At 44.0% G+C, this 19792-nt stretch overlaps 1 protein-coding gene across 2 annotated transcripts in view; it reads right to left on the bottom strand.

The window, feature by feature from the left end:
- The window catches only part of LOC119975914 (integrin-linked kinase-associated serine/threonine phosphatase), a 54650-nt gene extending 40202 nt beyond the window's left edge, over positions 1-14448 (bottom strand). The window contains exons 1-3 of one of the 2 annotated variants that reach the window (XM_038815853.1): positions 14307-14448; positions 4440-4508; positions 1726-1848 (exon numbers count right to left, since the gene is read on the bottom strand). In XM_038815853.1, coding sequence (XP_038671781.1) covers positions 1726-1848; positions 4440-4508; positions 14307-14337 — 223 coding nt within the window. In that variant the 5' untranslated portion in view covers positions 14338-14448. Of the gene's footprint in view, positions 1-1725; positions 1849-4439; positions 4509-6325; positions 6480-14306 lie in introns of those variants that run through there. The other variant, XM_038815854.1, reaches the window with a different exon arrangement.
- Positions 14449-19792: the final 5344 nt, after the last annotated feature.

Below are 19792 nucleotides of genomic sequence, written 5' to 3'. Positions count from 1 at the left end.
CAATTTACTTCTTAGCTATCATTTTCTCACCAGCAAATTTAGCAGCCGCCTTTTTTTATTCATTCTGGGATTTGGGTTTGCTGGCTGGGCCAGCATTTGTTGCCCATCCCTAATTGCTCTTGAATTGAGTGGCATCTAAGAGTCAACAGCGTTGCTGTAGATCAGACCAGGTGAGGATGGCAGATTTCCTTCTCTAAAGAACATTAGTGAAACAGATGGGTTTTTACAACAATCGACAATGGTTTCATGGTCATCATTAGATTTCTAATTCCAGATTTCTATTGATTTCAAATTTCACCATCTGCCATGGTGGGATTCAAACCCAGGTTTTTTACTCCCTCAACTAAGTCTAGTTAATTAGTCAAACACAATCTCCCTTTCACAAAACCATACTGACTCTGCCTGATTGCATTAAGATTTTCTGAGTTCCCCTCTATAACCTCCTTAATGAGCATTTTCCTGTGACAGATGTTAGGCTAATTAGCCTGTACCTGCTTTCTGTCTCCCTCCTTTCTCAAATAGAACAGTTACATTTGCTGTTTTCCACTCTGATGGGAACAAGGAGTTCCTCTCCCCCTTGTTTGCACTCCATCCCCATTACTCCTGAAAGCACTAGTCCATGCTGGGGTATTATTACATGCGTTTAGGCAACAATAAAGTTAGATTTATTTTAGGGTTAGATTTATTTAGGGTCTTTAATAAAGTAAAACATCCCAAGACGCATTACCATTATCAAACAAAATTTGGCATTGCACCACATAGGAGATATCAGGACAGTCAACCAAAAGTTTAAAGAAGGTCATTTTATGGAGAGTCTTAAAGGAGTAAAGGTAGAGAGAGATAGAGGGGGTTTGGAAGGAAATTTCAGAGCTTAGAGCTGAGGAAATGGCCGTCAGTGGCACAGCAATTAAAATCAGGGATCCGCTCGAAGCTAGAATTGGAGAAGCACATAGATCTCGGAGGTTTGTTTGGCTGGAGATTACAGAGAAAGGGATGGGCAAGGCCATGAGGATAACTGTAAAGGATGGGGAGCAAAAGGTCCAATGGTCTACATCTACCCCTATTTTTTACATTAGATTCTCATTTTCAGCATCATTTGAAAATACGAATAAAGCATTTATTTCATGCCTCTGTTATTCCTTCACAATTAGATGGTCATCTTTATCCCTGAACATGGCTTGACCTTTTCGCTAGGTACATCTATTTTTTAAAAAATGATCATGAAAGTCACTTCGTATTGTCTGGTGCCAATTTTTCATATTCCCTTTTATCTTGAAATCTACTCTTTCCATATTTGAAGATTCTCCATTGCAGATGTCAACCATTTTGCTGCCAAGTTAATTCAGCCCAGATCCCCCTAATTGTGCTGAAATTTGTCTTTCTCCAATTCACCATCCATAACTTCGAACTCTTCATTGTCCTTTTTGCTTTCAAATTGAATCAAATTACTTTGTGATCGCTATTTCCTCAATTGCTCTTTGTTACTTGTATATTTATCAGGATGACAATCTGCATCATCATACTGGGTTGCAAAAGGAGATGGGGAACAGGTAGAAAACAATTGAAGGAAAGGGAGTGGAAATACTTTCAAAAACAAATCTTACAAATCTTTTCCAGAGTGATTGTCCCCTTTGGATTAGCACTTTATTAACCAGGTCTCCATTAACCAGCATGTTTTGTGCCTGCTGTTAGACGTTTTCTCACTTGCCCATTTGGCTACATTACCTTTGCATAGCTTCTTCTCCTCATAGTCTTTAGATCCATTCTGATCTGTTAATTTGCGTTTCTCTCCCTTCAGGTCATTCTTCGCTTCTGGAAGCTCCCCAAATAGGTCAGGAACGTGAGGTTCTGGCAGGTGCAAGGAATGGGAGAACAATTTAATTGCAAGTGCAAAACAATAAAGTTATGACAATATTAACCCATTTTCTTTCGTACTGCATCATCCACGTAAGCTCTCGGTTTACCTTTACATCCTCGGCAAGTATCAAAACACCATTATGGTATTGATGATGTAATGGAGATGCCAGTACCAAACAGCTCTACTTGGGACCGGATTTTGCTGCCTGCCTGCACAGGTGAAGAGCCACCATGGCACCTGGAATCCAGCACATCTTTTTGATTCAGGCAGCGGTTCAGAAATTCAATCTCGGTGAAAATTTGTCACAGTAGCAGATTTGCAAACACAACCTTGTAATAGGTGTATAGTTGCAGCAGGTTGTTCCAGAATTGCCAAGTTAGCACCACAGCAAATCCTTATTCATCAGGTGGTCATAGAGACAAGACAGGCACCCATCCCATCATTGTCCTGGAGTTGCGGCCTCTTGCCTCCAATTTAGAAGGTTCAGGACTTAGATATATAATCTCGACTGTCATTTGTGTATTGCAGAGGGAGCACCGAATTGCCACCCTTTAGATGTTTCAGAATCCATTGGACTTTTCTCAGAGAGAGCAGGTGGCCTCTCCAACATTTCTCCCTCATCCAATATCCAATACAGACCATCTATTCCAGCCATTTAATTGCCAGTTGTGCAAAATTATGGTGCTAGAAATAAACAGCAACCTAAAAATAAGCGACTGGACTTCAAAGTATTGCATTATACGTGAAATCCTTTGGGGCTCTTCCAAGAGAGGTCATATATACAGTCTACACCACTGACACCTCATCATGGGCAGCTACTTGTATTGGGCAAATTGGGTCAACTGTCTGGCTTTACTAAAGAAGTCAATAACAAAGGCACTGTTTATAACACATCAAGCACGCTGGTGGTTTCAGGCAATTCTTAGCACCCACACAGCACTGCATGGTATTTTATGATGGGCAATGTTCAGGTTTATTCACAGTGAGTGAGAACTCCAAGAAGCATCAGCACTGCGCAGTGTCACAATTCTCTCTTTACTGGCAATCTCCCCTTTTCTGTTGGTGCTGCTCTATTCAGAACAGGCACCTGAGTGGCAACTGCTACCCATGACCAGGAGAGCCAGCCCACTTAAATCAGAGCAGTGAAGATACCAGCCAGCCAGTGCTTTTAGCTGATAAATTATATAAACACCAATAGACCCTCTGAGCAATGGGGGCTTTACTTTCTCTATCTGAATTGCAAACAGCATCCAACGTTGTTGCTGGACTTATCTCGAGCACTACAGGGGACATCACATCTAGGTCAGCATATTTTAATGTTGGGATACACTGAATTCATCACCTCAAATTGCTCCCATCACTATCATTCCCGTTACAGATCTGTGAGTAACAGTACATCATTCCAGTGTTAGAAAGCTGAAAAATTTCTCCCCAGGGGCAATCTGGAGAAAGGAGACAAAAATCTTTTATTGCGGAAAGAGAGTAAAGAATGCATAATGCTGGAATCACATACCAACCCCAACTGGGAATAAGGAGAGAAATTGCATCCATGTCCAGCCTTGTTGCACACTAGGAATAAACTGAGACCATAATTTGCAGCTCATATGATTCTGGTATATTCTCCTCACTTGGTGCTAGACGATCATTTCTCAAACACGAGGATTGGACTTCTGGAGTGTGGAGGGGAAGGCTTCAGACAGGGAACTGAGATAATGAGTACACAGGGACTGAGTGTGGAACAGGATCCTGTTAGATGGAGACACCCGCATGCTTATTCCTTCCAGAAACGGGTGCCTGTGCCAAGTGATTCAGAGAAACATATCATGCAAGATTTTCCTGTATTTTGCTCTTTCGTTGCTATGATAGCCACGCAGTGAATATGTTCCTGTTGCAATCATGAAGGCTGGGATAGTAATTCAGAGGCTACCAGCCCAAATTCCAACAGGGCAGTTCGTGAATTTGAATTCAGTTAAAGGCAAGCTGTTAAAAAGTGACGATGAAACTGCTGGTTTATCACAAAAACCGAAATGGCTGACTAATACTCTTTAGGGAAGAAACCTGCTGTACCTTACCCAGTCTCGCCTCCAGCAAAATAGCTATCTCCTGACTTGGCTTCTGGAGCAGTTTATTAAACCACTCAGTCATATCAAACTGCACTCACAAATGGCACACCAACAACTTCCCAAGAGCACCCGGGGATGAATAATAAACGCCAGCCTTGGCAGCAACCTCAATGTCCCGAGGATGATTTTTTGTTTGGTTATACATCCAATGCTGTCCAGTATTGCCATGGACTTTGAGGAGGAAGAGAAGGCAATTACTTAAAATGCCAGCTTCGGAGATCAACTGCAATTCCAAATTCGGCAAAAGCAGTTCGTCTTTTGTTTCAACGGAAAACAGCGGAAGTTGGGGGTGAGGAGGAGGAGGCAGGGAGAGCAAATAACTAACTTCAAATAGCATAATTAACCAATTACAAATCCCGACAATAAAGAAGCAACAGTCAAAAGCCCGCCATCAATAACATTAAGCAGGAGCAGATCAGCAAAAGGGACAACAGTGGTTTTACTCTGGCTGTGTTTACCTACGTCTGGGTTGCTTGGGTCTGGTAGATTATCAAAGAGTGAACGTTCTGACTTCTGCACATCTCCTCCTAACAAAAAGAAAACAAAACAGATTCAGAATAGTCAGAGTTTTCTCAACTATTTCTTTAAAATCATTCAGAGTTTCCTGGTTTAGGAGAAGGGAAGGGAATGAGCTGCTCGGAGCTCTACGGCTGTTGCTGGTAGTTCCTCAGGGTAGAGCAGGTGTAGATCAAGTGCAGAATGTGCGTCTCCGCCCCCACCCGCCCTCAACTGAATTTTCCCTGCCTTGGTGATAGAGCCGAGAGCGAAAAACTGGAGGCAAGAAACTGCCCGGTGGAGAGTGGTCACATATCGCCACTTTGATCTCTCTCTCTCTTCATGTAGCATCTGCATTGCTCAGGGATTCTCGATATATCACAATGGGCAAGACTAGGAGGCAGATCTCAGGAATGTCACTCAGCAGCTATGGGGATTGAACGCATGCGGTCGGTGCTATTCTGCACCACCATCCAGCTGGCATCTAGCAAACTGAGCATTGAAGTTTCTCACATTGATCTACAAAAGCAAAATACTGCAGATGCAGGTAATTTGAAATAAAATCACAAAATACACATATCTGGCAGCATCTAAGTTAATATTTCAGGTCTCTGACCCTTTTATCACAAATGAAAGAAGTTAGAAATGTTTTAAGCACATTAGAGGGGGAAGGGTGGGAATAAGAACAAAAGGGGAAGGTCTATTATAGGGTGGAGCAGGGCAGGAGAGATTAATGCCAAAAAGGTTTACTGGCAAAAGGCCAAAATCAGACAAGTAACAAAACAAAAGACGCATCGAGTTGAAGGGTGGCAAGATAGTAGCGGTCCACAGCAAAATTAAGAAACTAAGAAAGAAATGTGAAAAACGCTGAACCTGCAAAAGAAAACAAAATGGCGGCAGAGGTTTTAATTAAAATGGTTCAACTCAATATCAAGTCCACCTTGATCTATTCTCCAATTGGTTACCCAAAGCCAACCCGGAGTCCCATTGGGAAGCCACCAATTCCGATTCCCGCTGGGACACCAATGTGACCGAGCTCTGATTCAAACTGGGAGCGCAAATACCACCTAGGACCCCCAATCCAATTGATAACTCCAACTCAAGACAACCCACCAACGTCCAAACCCCAACTCTGGTCGCTCACACGTGGAAATAAACCTAAAAAAGCAAAAGCAAGTCAATCATCTTCAATGTGGAAGAACGCACACCATTAGCTGTGAGAAAATTCATACCATTCTCTCCGTATTACGTGGCTGTCCAGTCCACTGTAAATTCGCATTTTCAAGCGCGTGAGCTGCCAGCTGGAGCTGGATCAGGTTTACAAGCAAACGTTAGGCTAAACCACATTACGTTTTTTTATTATGACTTCTATGGTCTGGTCTGTTTTATAAAAGAAGGCTTTATAAAATCTTCCATGGGTAATTTTGATTAAGCTTTGGGGCATTATGCAGCTGCACGAATGGTATGTTTACAATTAGGTGGCAGATTAACTGAAATTAGCATCATTACATCAGCACTGTGATTGGCATGTATTGAATAAAACCAAGGGAAGTAAATTAGAGACGCCCGCCATCTTGATTGGCTGCCTTTAAACACAACCAGTTATAAATTCTTCATCAGAAAACTAAAATTACTCAGGAGCTCGGGGAGAAATTAAACTGTTCCAATGTTGCGCTCGAAGGTCCCACTTAAAATATTAACCGGTTTCCTCTTCCAGTGTTAACTGAACTCAAGCATATTTCAGACATTTTGTTATTCTAGATTTGCAACTTTCCTTTTTTAATCCAAACATTATGCATGCCAGATAGAAAGCAGCAATACTATCAGCAAATAGATATAGGGACCACACCTTGGCCATGCTGAGTTACACACCACAGAGTGAAATACGATGGCTCCGATTTTGGAGAGCTGGAACTGTGCCGTAATCTGTGCCGATTGTCGATAGACCAAAAACTGGAAGTTGCAGCGTGCCTCAATAGACTCTGGAGGAGTGTACAATGAGGGTCCTGTCGTGCTCCTCTTTAAAGGGGCAGGGAGAGGGCAGCACGGTGGAGTAGTGGTTAGCACTGCTGCCGAGTACCTGGGTTCGATCCTGGCCCCGGGTCACTGTCTGTGGAGTTTGCACATTCTCCCCGTGTCTGCGTAGGTCTCACCCCCACAATCCAAAGATGTGCAGGGTAGGTGTATTGGCCACGCTAAATTGCCCCTTAATTGGATGAAAAGGAATTGGGTAATTTATTTTTTATTTTAAATGTATTTGACAAAAAAAGGCAGGGAGCACTTCTCCATGAATTGGGCTAATTTTTCCAAAACATGGACATATTTTCACATGTACCTTGTGTTTGAGTTGATATTAGCAGGACAGAGGGCTGTCTGTGTCCCTGCCAGTGTTGTCCCGTACAGAAACATTCTCATCCCAGCTGCACTGCCATGAAAGTGACGCCCACGGCTGGTGTGTCCCACAGACAGAAGCCAAAGGGGGAAATAAGGGGCGGGATTCTAAAATAATGAGGCTATGTCCCCATTCCAGTGTGAAAACATGGGCGAATCACTCTGGCCTTTCCTGACGAAAGTCCAGAGTGATTCTCCTATCCGGAGGGGGTTAGCAGGGCCCCGGAGTAGTCCTCGCATCTCCAGCTGCCGATATGGGGGTCCTGCACTTCCGATCGGGGGGTCCGCGCATGCACAAGGCAGTGAACCCACACCGTGGAGCGGCACCAAAAAGATAGGCCCCATCGAGGTCGCGCGCGCCCGCGAATCGGTGGCCCCTGATCGATAGCCTGCCCCTCTGTGAGGCATCATCTGTGAGGCACCCCTGATGAAGGAACCCCCCCCGTCCCCCACCAGGGAGGCCACGGATGGAGTCCGCAGCCGCCACGCCGAGTTCTCGACGGGTGGGACCATGAGAGACCCACGCCGTCGGGAACTTGATCAGTTACACTTGGAGAATCGCCACGGGGGCCTCTGTCAATGGCCCCCTACCGCATAGATTTGCGATTTGCAGCGATCCCCGGGGACCGGAGAATCGCGGGAGCGGCGTCACGATGGATTTCGGCATCGAAGCCCATTCTCCGTCCCCCGCGTCGATTGCGATTTCGGCACGGAGAATCCCACCCAAGGGCTCACAAAAGCACAGTATGGTGATCCTCAAACCACATGATATTCCTCAGTGATCTTCACTGTTGTGAAACCCATCGCACCCACAGTGTTGTTGACCCCACTGCAGTCGGGCTACCTCAGCCTCTACTACGAACCCCATGGTTACTCTGTGACATCCTCTTAAGTTGTATTACAGCTCCATTACAGGCTCTCATGGTCATTTTACATGAGGCTGATCGAAATATACGTTATTTTGAAATATACTTTAAAAAGACATTAATTTACAGGACAGAAGAACTGCTAGGTGTACATTTGGTTTCAATCTAGAGCTTGTTCACATCCATTACTGAAACTAAAACTGCTTAAACTCTGCCTAAATAAGGCTGGTGGCCTCTGCCGTGGTGTGGCATTGGAGAAGGATAACTTGTATGGACTAAAAGAAACAAGTCAGGGAATGAAATGTCAAGGAAAGGTTGAAGCGCTGAGGAAACTGCAGGGCGAGAGAAGCTTTGTCGTAGGTTGTAGCACAGATGCAGCAGGATTATTTAATTACTGGATGTGGCTGGGCCAGCATTTGTTGCCCACCCTAGTAGCCCTTCAGAAGGTGGTGGTGGAGGGTGGCACAGTGGTTAGCACTGCTGCCCCATGGCACCAAGAACCTGTTTCAATCCCGGCCCCGTGTCAAGTTTGCACATTCTCCCAGTTTGAGGGTCGCCCCCACAACCGAAAGATGTGTAGGGCAAATGGATTGGCCACGCGAAATTGCCCCTAAATTGGGAATTTTTAAAAAAAAATGTTTTTAAAAGGTGGTGGTGAGCTGCCTTCTTGAACCACTGCAGTCCCCGGAGTGCAGGTACACCCACAGTGCGGTTAGAAGAAAGTTCCAGGATTTTGGCCCAGCAACAGTGAAGGAACAGCAATATATTTTCAAGTCAGATGGTGAGTGGCTTGGAGGCAGTCGTGTTCCCAGGTAGCTGCTGCCCTTGTCCTTCGAGATGGTAGCGGTCATGGCTTTGGAAGGTGCTGCCAAAGGAGCCTTGGTGAGTTCCTGTAGTGCATCTTGTAGATGGTACACACAACTGCTACTGTTTGCCACTGTTGGAGGGATAGAATGTTTATGGAAGGAGCACCAATCAAAAGTGGACTGCTTTGCCCTGGATCGTTGATTGATTGATAGTTGTTACATGTACTGAAGTACAGTGAAAAGTATTTTTCTGCAGCCAAGGGAATGTACACAGTATGTACATAGTTGACAAAAGAATAATCGACAGAGAACATTGACAAATGGTACATCAACAAATAATGATTAAGTGAGGAACAAGGCCAAACAAGCAATACATGAGCAAGAGCAGCAAAGGGTGCCGTGAAGAGTGTCTTACAGGGAACAGATCAGTCCAAGGGAGAGTCGTTGAGGAGTGTGGTAGCTGTGGGGAAGAAGCTGTTCCTATGTCTGCATGTGCGGGTCTTCAGACTTCTGCCTGATGGAAGGGTCTGGAAGAGGGCAAAGCCTGGGTGGCAGGGGTCTCTGACAATGCTGTCTGCCTTTCTGAGGCAGCAGGTGGTGTACACAGAATCAATGGGAGGGTGGCAAGCATGTGTGATGCGTTGGGCTGAGTTCACCACACTCTGCAGTTTCTTGCGATCTTTGGTCGAGAAGTTGCCATACCAAGCTGTGATGCAGCCAGATAGGATGCTCTCTCTGGCACATCTGTAGAAATTTGAGAGTCGATGCAGATATGCGGAATTTCTTTAGCTTCAGTAGGAAGCAGAGACATTGTTGGGCTTTCTTGACTGTTGCATCTTGTTGGTGATGGTGACCCCCAGGAACTTACTATCGTCCATCTCCACGCTAGAGTCACTGATATAGTGCTACGCTTCCTGAAGTCGATGATCAGTTCCTTGGTCTTTCCAACATTTAGAGAGGGGTTGTTTTCGGTACACCATGCAATCAAGTGATCTACCTTCTGTAGTCTGATTCGTCGTTGTTTGAGATACGACCCACCACAGTCGTATCATCTGCAAACTTTTAGGTCGGATTAGAGTTGAATCTTGCCACACAGTCGTGTGTGTATAGGGAGTACAGTAGAGGACTGAGCACACATCCTTGTGGGGCCCCGGTGTTGAGGACTATTGCGGAGGAGGTGATGTTGCCTATCCTGACAGATTGTAGTCTGTTGGTGAGGAAGTCAAGGATCCAGCTACACAGGGAGGGGTCAAGTTCAAGATTGCAGAGGATTGTGGCGAGCTTCTTTAGTGTTGTTGGAGCTGCATTCATCCAGGAAAATGGAGAGTATTCCATTACAATCCTGACTTGTACATTGTCTTTGGTGGAGTACATAAATTAATGTTACGAATGTAAGAAATTGTCATATTTTATGCAGTATTGTTATTAAAAACCTGGGTTAAGATGCATACAGATGACTGCTAGTGGGTGTCTGGAACTCGCTGCCGGAGGTGGTGGTGGAAGCAGGGATGATAGTGACGTTTAAGGGGCATCTTGACAAATACATGAATAGGATGGGAATAGAGGGATACGGACCCCGGAAGTTCAGAAGATTTTAGTTTAGATGGGTAGCATGGTCGGCACAGGCTTGGAGGGCCGAAGGGCCTATTCCTGTGCTGCACTTTTCTTTGTTCTTTGTTCTAGTGCAAGCTGTCGTAAAAGTTAGATTATTATTAATTCACAGGTGAAGTGTTCTACTAATAGATCTTGAGAACCATTTACTTGTTTACATTTGAAGGACCCACGGGTGTAGATAATTTATGAGGGGAATTGTGTTTGGACCTGGCTAAACAGGTCAAGAAACATTTTGTCAGAAGATACAAAAGAATGTCTTATAGTTTGGGTACAGGTGATGTAGTTATTGGGAGGTGCCAAGTCTATCTGAAAAGTCAGTTGGTCCGGGAACTCTCATCTGAACGGAGGTGTTTCAGTTTGGTCCTAAAAGGTTCTCTCTCCAAAGATTCTGCACAGCAAAAAGGAAGTAGAAATCTGGTTGTTAACTTTATTCATGAGTGATCTTTGAAATATATTGGTTCTCTGAATTGGAACATAGTGGCAGGTTTAGGAAGTACATAAGAACATAAGAACTAGGAGCAGGAGTAGGCCATCTGGCCCCTCGAGCCTGCTCCGCCATTCAATTAGATCATGGCTGATCTTTTGTGGACTCAGCTCCACTTTCCGGCCCGAACACCATAACCCTTAATCCCTTTATTCTTCAAAAAACTATCTATCTTTACCTTAAAAACATGTAATGAAGGAACCTCAACTGCTTCACTGGGCAAGGAATTCCATAGATTCACAACCCTTTGGGTGAAGAAGTTCCTCCTAAACTCAGTCCTAAATCTACTTCCCCTTATTTTGAGGCTATGTCCCCTAGTTCTGCTGTCACCCACCAGTGGAAACAACCTGCCCGCATCTATCCTATCTATTCCCTTCATAATTTTAAATGTTTCTATAAGATCCCCCCTCATCCTTCTAAATTCCAACGAGTACAGTCCCAGTCTACTCAACCTCTCCTCATAATCCAACCCCTTCAGTTCTGGGATTAACCTAGTGAATCTCCTCTGCACACCCTCCAGCGCCAGTACGTCCTTTCTCAAGTAAGGAGACCAAAACTGAACACAATACTCCAGGTGTGGCTGCACTAACACCTTATACAATTGCAACATAACCTCCCTAGTCTTAAACTCCATCCCTCTAGCAATGAAGGACAAAATTCCATTTGCCTTCTTAATCACCTGTTGCACTTGTAAATCAACCTTCTGTGACTCATGCACTAGCACACCCAAGTCTCTCTGAACAGCGGCATGCTTTAATATTTTATCGTTTAAATAATAATCCCGTTTGCTGTTATTCCTACCAAAATGGATAACCTCACATTTGTCAACATTGTATTCCATCTGCCAGACCCTAGCCCATTCACTTAACCTATCCAAATCCCTCTGCAGACTTCCCATATCCTCTGCACTTTTCGCTTTACCACTCATCTTAGTGTCATCTGCAAACTTGGACACATTGCCCTTGTGTCCAAATCATCTATGTAAATTGTGAACAATTGTGGGCCCAACACGGATCCCTGAGGGACACCACTAGCTACTGATTGCCAACCAGAGAAACACCCATTTATCCCAACTCTTTGCTTTCTATTAATTAACCAATCCTCTATCCATGCTACTACTTTACCCTTAATGCCATGCCTCTTTATCTTATGCAGCAACCTTTTGTGTGGCACCTTGTCAAAGGCTTTCTGGAAATCCAGATATACCACATCCACCGGCTCCCCGTTATCTACTGCACTGGTAATGTCCTCAAAAAATTCCACTAAATTAGTTAGGCATGACCTGCCCTTTACGAACCCATGCTGCGTCTGCCCAATGGGACAATTTCTATCCAGATGCCTCGCAATTTCTTCCTTGATGATAGATTCCAGCATCTTCCCTACTACCGAAGTTAAGCTCACTGGCCTATAATTTCCTGCTTTCTGCCTACCTCCTTTTTTCAACAGTGGCGTCACGTTTGCTAATTTCCAATCCACCGGGACCACCCCAGAGTCTAGTGAATTTCGGTAAATTATCACTAGTGCATCTGCAATTTCCTTAGCCATCTCTTTTAGCACTCTGGGATGCATTCCATCAGGGCCAGGAGACTTGTCTACCTTTAGCCCCATTAGCTTGCCCATCACTCCCTCCTTAGTGATAACAATCCTCTCAAGGTCCTCACCTGTCATAGCCTCATTTCTATCAGTCGCTGGCATGTTATTTGTGTCTTCCACTGTGAAGACCGACTCAAAAAACCTGTTCAGTTCCTCAGCCATTTCCTCATTTCCCATTATTAAAACTCCCTTCTCATCCTCTAAAGGACCAATACTTACCTTAGCCACTCTTTTTTTGTCTTATATATTTGTAAAAACTTTTACTGTCTGTTTTTATATTCTGAGCAAGTTTACTCTCATACTCTATCTTACTCTTCTTTATGGCTTTTTTAGTAGCTTTCTGTTGCCCCCTAAAGATTTCCCAGTCCTCTAATCTCCCAGCAATCTTTGCCGCTTTATATGCTTTTTCCTTCAATTTGATACTCTCCCTTATTTCCTTAGGTATCCATGGTCGATTTTCCCTCTTTCTTCCGTCCTTCCATTTTGTTGGTATATTAAGGTTTTCTCTTTTACTTAAGAGCTGTTGTAACCATTAATTGTGAAGCTATTTCTTTGTTGCTAAAGTGATTAATTCTGTTTCAATAAAAAATTGTTTTAACAAAATATACCCATTGATCAGTGTTATCACTCCTGTGGTGCAGTAATATTTCCACTCGGTTTTACAAATTGAAAATAGTTGGGTTTTCGTCCGAGATCCTAACATTGAGCACAATGATACATCAGGAAGTGCATTCTTCTAGATCATAATTCAAAGCATTTAAAAAGTATTGTTATAAGAGTGTTGCAATGCTACTTGTTATTTGAAAGTTGTTACTGAACCTGCTTCCAAAACACTTTTAGCCAGTGCACTCCAGATCCTCCAAACAACTCATTAAAATGATCCTCCCATCAGCTCTGGTGCTTCTGCTAATTACCCTAAATCTGAGTTCTCTGGTTAATCATAGAATCCCTACAGTACAGAAGAAGGCCATTTGGCCCATTATCTGCACCAACTCTCTGAAAGAGCACCCTTCTCAGGCCCCCACCCTATCCCCTACAACCCCGCTTATCCCACACACCCCTGGACACTAAGGGGCAATTTACCATGGTCAACCTACCTAACCTGCACATCTTTGGACTGTGGAAGGAAACCAGAGGAAACCCAAGCAAACACAGGGAGAATGTGCAAACCCCACTCAATCAGCCAAGGCCAGAATTGAACAAGAGTCCCTGCCGTTGTGAGGCAGCAGTACTAACCATTGTGCCAGTTACTAACTAATCATCACCAAAAGCTCTGTAAAAATTAATTTGAACACTGTTGTGAATTCTCCCCTTAACCTTCTCTGCTTGACAGAGAACAACCCTAGCTTTACATAACGGAAGACCTTGGCACTTTTCTAATAAATCTGATCCTGATTTACACAGTACTCTGGGGCTTAATCTATGTTTTATCAAGGTCTGGAAATAACTTCCCTGCTTTTGTACTCTTATGTTGATAATGCCAAGAAATTCTATCTGCTTTTTTAAAAATAAAATGCACCTTTTCTTACCTGTCCTTCAATGATTTATGTGCATATACACTCAGGACTTTCTCCCTGCACTCCCTTAAAATTGTACCACACCATTTACATTGCATCTTCTTAGTGTTTGTAGAGAAGATGAATCATTTCATACCTCCCGCATTCAATTTCCTTCCAGGTTGTTTTCACCAGTCTGTCTAATCCTCCTGAAATCTTTTACTGTCCTCCTCAGTGTTAACTAGATTTTTATGAGTTGTGTTTTAACTACAATCTGCCTTTAAACACTACTGATTATGAAGTCTTCAGCAGAAAAGGGATTCTGCAGTCCAGATCATTAATGTAAACGTATTAATCTCATTAGTCAGACATCCCCATCCTCAGCCCCCCCCCCCCCCCCCCCCCCGGGGGCACCAGACTGCCCAGTTGCTCCCCCTCCTACTCTGAATTTCTACCTTCCAGCCCTCAGGGCCTATACTGGAGGAGCTCACCCCCCCAGACTATCCCCTCCCCGCAACCATTTCCAGGGATTTCCCTGGGGCCGGGGACTCCAACCCCCACCCACCCCGCCGCTCCTTACCAGGTTCGGGCAGATCTTCAAACAAATCCATCCCGCCTGTTTTTTTTTTCCTCCTCCTCCTCCTCCTCCCACTACCACCTCTCAGCCTCTATTAAACCCGCGACGCCTCCTCCGACCGCCAAACTCCCAGCCCCAGGCTCCAACCGCGGCCTAAAAACATCGCGCGGTTGCCGCAGGGTCCTAGCGCCTGGAGCGTCTCACCATCTGCCTCCACGACTATCCTGGTCCTAGGCTAGCTCCCGATCTGATCATAAACGTGCGTTTATTTAAATGAGATAACAGGGTGCTGATAAGGGTAGTACATTTGATGTGGTGTATTGGTTCTTCCTAAAGGCATTTGTTAATGTCTCATAGGCTAACCTAAAAAGCTATAGCACATAAAATATAAGGGACAGTGTTAACTTGGATAGGGTTTTGGCTTGGGTCACTGTCAGTGCGGAGTCTGCACATCCTCCCCGTGTGTGCGTGGGTTTCCTCCGGGTACTCCGGTTTCCTCCCACAGTCCAAAGATGTGCAGGTTAGGTGGATTGGCCATGCTAAATTGCCCTTAGTGTCCAAAATTGTCCTTCGTGTTGGGTGGGATTACTGGGTTATGGGGATAGGGTGGAGGTGTTGACCGTGGGTAGGATGCTCTTTCCAAGAGCCGGTGCACTCGATGGGCCGAATGGCCTCCTTCCGCACTGTAAATTCTATGCAGATATCTATGTAGGAAGTTGGCTGAGTGACAGGAAACAGTGAATGGCTATTTTTCAGACTGGAGGAAGGTTTATGGTAAGGATCCCCAGGATCGGTATTCGGACCACTGCTTTTCTTGATTTGCTTTTCAGGGGTGCAGGGGCACCATTTCAAAATTTGATGATGGCACATTGGGCAGGATTTTCCTCCCCCTCGCAATGTATTTTGCAGTGGCAAGGCAGCCGCCATTGGCCAGCAGCAGGATCTTCTGGTCCCGCCGCTGTCAACGGAGTTTCCCATTGTTAACACCCTCCATTGCCGGGGAACCCGCGGCGGGGTGGGGGAGGTGTTGCCTTCGGCAGGCCTGGAAGATCCTGCCAGTGGGTACAGCCGAAAAATTCCACCCATTAAATTTAATCTGCCTAGTGTCCATTTGATCTGGCCATTCCACAAGCTTGCCTATGTCCACTTGAAGTCTATTACTATCCTCCTCTCAGTTCATACTTTCAAATCTTGTGCGCAAACAAAAGTTTTATTTTTGCATCATATTTTGTTAGTATAAGACTAATAGTATATAATTACTCATTTACGCACACATTCAGAATGTTTAAATCCCAAATTTGTTTAATTGAAATGTGTCCTTGCTTCCTCCTTTCACAAGAGAACTTATTGAAAAATTCCTCTCAATTAATTAGTAGCCCCTTCAAAGGGGAAAGCAGCCAATTATCTTCTGACACTATGGCAACTTTACTTTTACTTTACATTAATATCATTTTCTGTTGGGAAGGGACAGTGGGAGGTGATGTGGGTAAATAATCTGTTTTTTGAATTGTTTTATACATGAGAGGTAAAAATAGTGAAGGAAAAAGGCTGGGGAGGGGGAGAACTGTAACGCCGACTATCTCTGTTAACAATCAACCAAAATATCCCTCACATTTTGTCTGATTTATGGGTTTAGATATGTTCGGAAATTCTAATTTGCCCTGACTGAGAAGTTATTTTTGTGGTTAAGCTCGCATCAATGTTTGCAATAAGCAAAGTCGGGGTAAGTAACCAGACTGTGAATCTGGGACCTGCCTAATCCATATAGATCAGGAATGTTTTCGCCTGTTCCGCTATTGAGGAGTTTTTAATTCTTTGTGTTCTGCATCTTTCACATGATGTGTATGTGCATCATGTGCTCTGAATGTCATTGTGATCTTGCTATACCAGTGGTGTGACATCTGTTGGGATGTGTTTCTGGGTAAATGCATTGGTTTTCAACATAAAAACCGACATATATTTAGATGCATACATGGTACTTTATTGGTTCATATTTATGCAAAAATAAAGCTCTTGTATGCATATGCACTGGGAAGTTTTGTGAACTGTGAGGGAGGTAGTGATCGACCTTAAGACGATATAGAGTCAGGCTGGTGGACATATGGACAATGAATTTAATAATTTGAAATTGTATTCTTACACACCCACATTTATAGATTAAGCAGCACAATGGCCCTAATATTAATCCCTGAGGAACCCCACTATATGTCTTCAAGCTGAAAAACAACCTTTCACCATTACTCTCTGTTTCCTGCCATAAAGACAAGGAGTCATAGATGTTTACAGGATAGAAACAGGCCGTTTGGCCGAGCTTGTCCTTGATGCCCAGTTTCTATCACTAAGCTAGTTCCACTTGCTCGCATTTGGCCCACATCCCTCAATACCCACCCTGCCCATGTAACTAACTGCATTTTAAAGGACAAATTGTACCCGCCTCTACCACTGCCTTTCCAGATGCTCACCATCCTCTGTGAAGAAATTTCCCCTCTGGTCTCTTTTGTATCTCTCTCCTCTCACCTTAAACCTATGCCCTCTAGTTCTAGACTCCTCTACCTTTGGGAAAAGATGTCACTCAGCCATCTTTGTATCCAAGCTAACACTGTCCCTTATATTTCAAATGCTTTAACTTTGCTGGTAACACTGTTACATCGCACATTTTCAAATGCCAATTGAAAGTGCTTGTGCATCGCATCAAATGTACTTCATCAACACTCTCTCTAACCTCCTTAAAAAACATCAAGCAAGTTCTTTAAACGGTTTGCCCTTAACAATTCCATGCTGGATTTCCTTAATCAATCCACATTTGTCCAAGTGACTATCAGTTTTTCTCTCATATGTATTGCATAGTAACTCACTGGGTGCGTTGTTCTGTATATATTGTACTGTGACACTCTCTTTACGTTGTCCTGTGGACATTGTACTCACCTCCATCTCTTGGAACCCCAGCTGTGATAGCGACATTAAGGATGCTGTGCAAGTGCCAGTTAGTCACATTTCTTCAATAATCAGTGTTACAGGTCTGTTTCAATGTTCCCAAATGCAAATTTTACTCCTTCAAAAATGCCCATTTGTTCAATTTACACAAGAATGAAATGGAAGTGACCATAGTCCTAGAGGACCATAGGCTGCTTTCCCCTTTAAGGGGGAGAGCTCTGTGGTGATTTAAGCTGAGGAACCACCACACCTCAGATGAGGGGCAAAGTTGAGGAGGCGGGGCCTTCATGAATAACCTCAGCTGGTTCAGGAATTAGACCCGCACTGTTGGCCTCGCTCCGCATCACGAACCAGCCGTCCAGTCAACTGAGGATTAAACTTTAATTGTGTTTATTTAATAAACTATGGAATTGATCAGAATCATTATGACAATTCCGAACAGAATCAGTGTACCAATTGCTTTTTTTTTCCAGAATTGCCAGCAACGAAGTTGGAATTGATGTATCTATCCTGGTCATTAGTATGTGTAAGAGAGCATACTTCGACTTCCATCAGCCTGTCTTTGGCCTCTGTAACACTCTAATAATTTCCCCTCCATAAGTTTGACACTGACCTCTGTAATGCTCTGCTTTGCTCCATCTCCAGACCACCACTGACTTTGGATTATTCTACTTAATTCTCCCGTAGTCAAACTTCACCCTCCACCAGACTGGCACTCATCCCTCTGACATGCCACTTGATATACTCATCCTACCCTCCTAATCTCAGCCCAGCATTTCAATTTCTCCTCATGTTTATCCAGTGTCCCCTTAAATATATCAATGCCAATTGCCTCAGCTATTCCTTATGGTAGTGAGTTCCACAATTTTTTTAATTTAGTGTACCCAATTCATTTTTTTCCAATTATGGGGCAATTTAGCATGTTCAATCCACCTACCTTGCACATCATTTTGGGTTGGGGGGCGGGGGTGAAACCCACGCAAACACGGGGAGAATGTGCAAACTCCACACGGACAGTGACCCGGAGCCGGGATCGAACCTGGGACCTCGGCGCCGTGAGGCAACAGGGCTAACCCACTGCGCCACCGTGCTGTCTGTGAGTTCCACATTTTAACCAACCTCTGGGTACAGACGACACTTATGAATTTCCTTTTGAATTTAAAAAATAAATTTAGAGTACCCAATTATTTTTATTTCCAATTAAGGGGCAATTTAGCATGGCCAATCGACCTAACCTGCACATCTTTGGATTGTGGGGAGAATGTGCAAAGTCCCCATGGACGTGACCCAGAGCCGGGATTTGAACCCGGGTCCTCAGCGCCGTAGCCCCAGTGCTAACCACTGCACCATGTGATGCCTTCCTTTTGGATTTATCGGTCATTACCAGATAATCGTGGTCCCCAGTTTTGGATTCCTTGCAATTGGAATCATTTTCCCTACGTCTACCCCATCAAACCTTTTCATAATTTTAAAGATCTGCATCAGGTCACTTCTCAGTCTTCAATTTTACACAGAAATATGACCCAGTCTTTCAGGACAAGTTAGATATCATTCCAGTACATGTTTTGTCCACTTTCTCTATATCCATGATATAAGGTGGAGACCAGAAATGGTCTGCTCAAGGTTCTATCTAAATTTAAAATAATCTCTCACCTTTTCAATCCCATCCTTCTAGAATAGAACCACACCCCCGATCTGCCAGAATTGCATTACTGATTGCGCAGAAATTATGGTTTCTTTGGGCTGCCCAAGCCCCTTCAGATGGTCAGCCCTGCATCTTGCTGCAGTCACTCTAGCCGTCACCAAGGTTTGGGGAATGGGCACCAAGTGGAGCATGCAGCCAGAATTCAGACAGGGCACATGCAGTTTGCAGAGCAGTGGCATGCTGACCTGGAGGGCTAACAGAATTCTTTGATGAACCATCCATCCTAAAATTACTTCCAATCAATTTTTAAAAACTTTTCATTGCGCAAGTGTGCGAAAGGACAAATAAAAAATGCAAAATAAGTCAAAAGAACAAACGTTTAGGATCATGCAGCTAACAACTTGGGTTAGGGGGGTTGGCAGTGAGTGAAGGGATTCCGCACATTAGGAATGCTATTACCTCCCAAACAATCCCAAAGCAACGCACCACTTTAAAGAAGAAAGAGTCTAAAGGACCTGCAGTTGCTCTTCCTTTTCATGCCTGGTCACTCCCTCCATATTTCCCAAGCAATACTAGGCATAATCATAGTTCTCCCTTTAGTATGTTCATTCTTCTTGAAGCTTTTACTCACTGTTATTTGATAGTATCACAGTCCAGCTAGAAAAGACTAGGCTGGACAACCATGGGCAACTAGGTTTAAGACCTATTTTCCTGAATTTCTGTCCCCTCTCTAATAGATGCCTGTCACCTATTGTTGGTCCTAACCCTGTAGTGTCTGATGATTCCTTTGTGCCTATGGACAGGGATATATAGAATCACAGAAGCCCTACACTACAGAAGAAACTCATTTTTTTGGCTCATCGAGTCTGCACTGACCCACAACCCTGCCTAACCTAGACATCTTTGGACT

The sequence above is a fragment of the Scyliorhinus canicula genome, chromosome 13 (assembly GCF_902713615.1).
Source record: "Scyliorhinus canicula chromosome 13, sScyCan1.1, whole genome shotgun sequence".
Lineage (NCBI taxonomy): Eukaryota > Metazoa > Chordata > Chondrichthyes > Carcharhiniformes > Scyliorhinidae > Scyliorhinus > Scyliorhinus canicula.
This window is presented reverse-complemented; position numbering and strand designations above follow the sequence as displayed.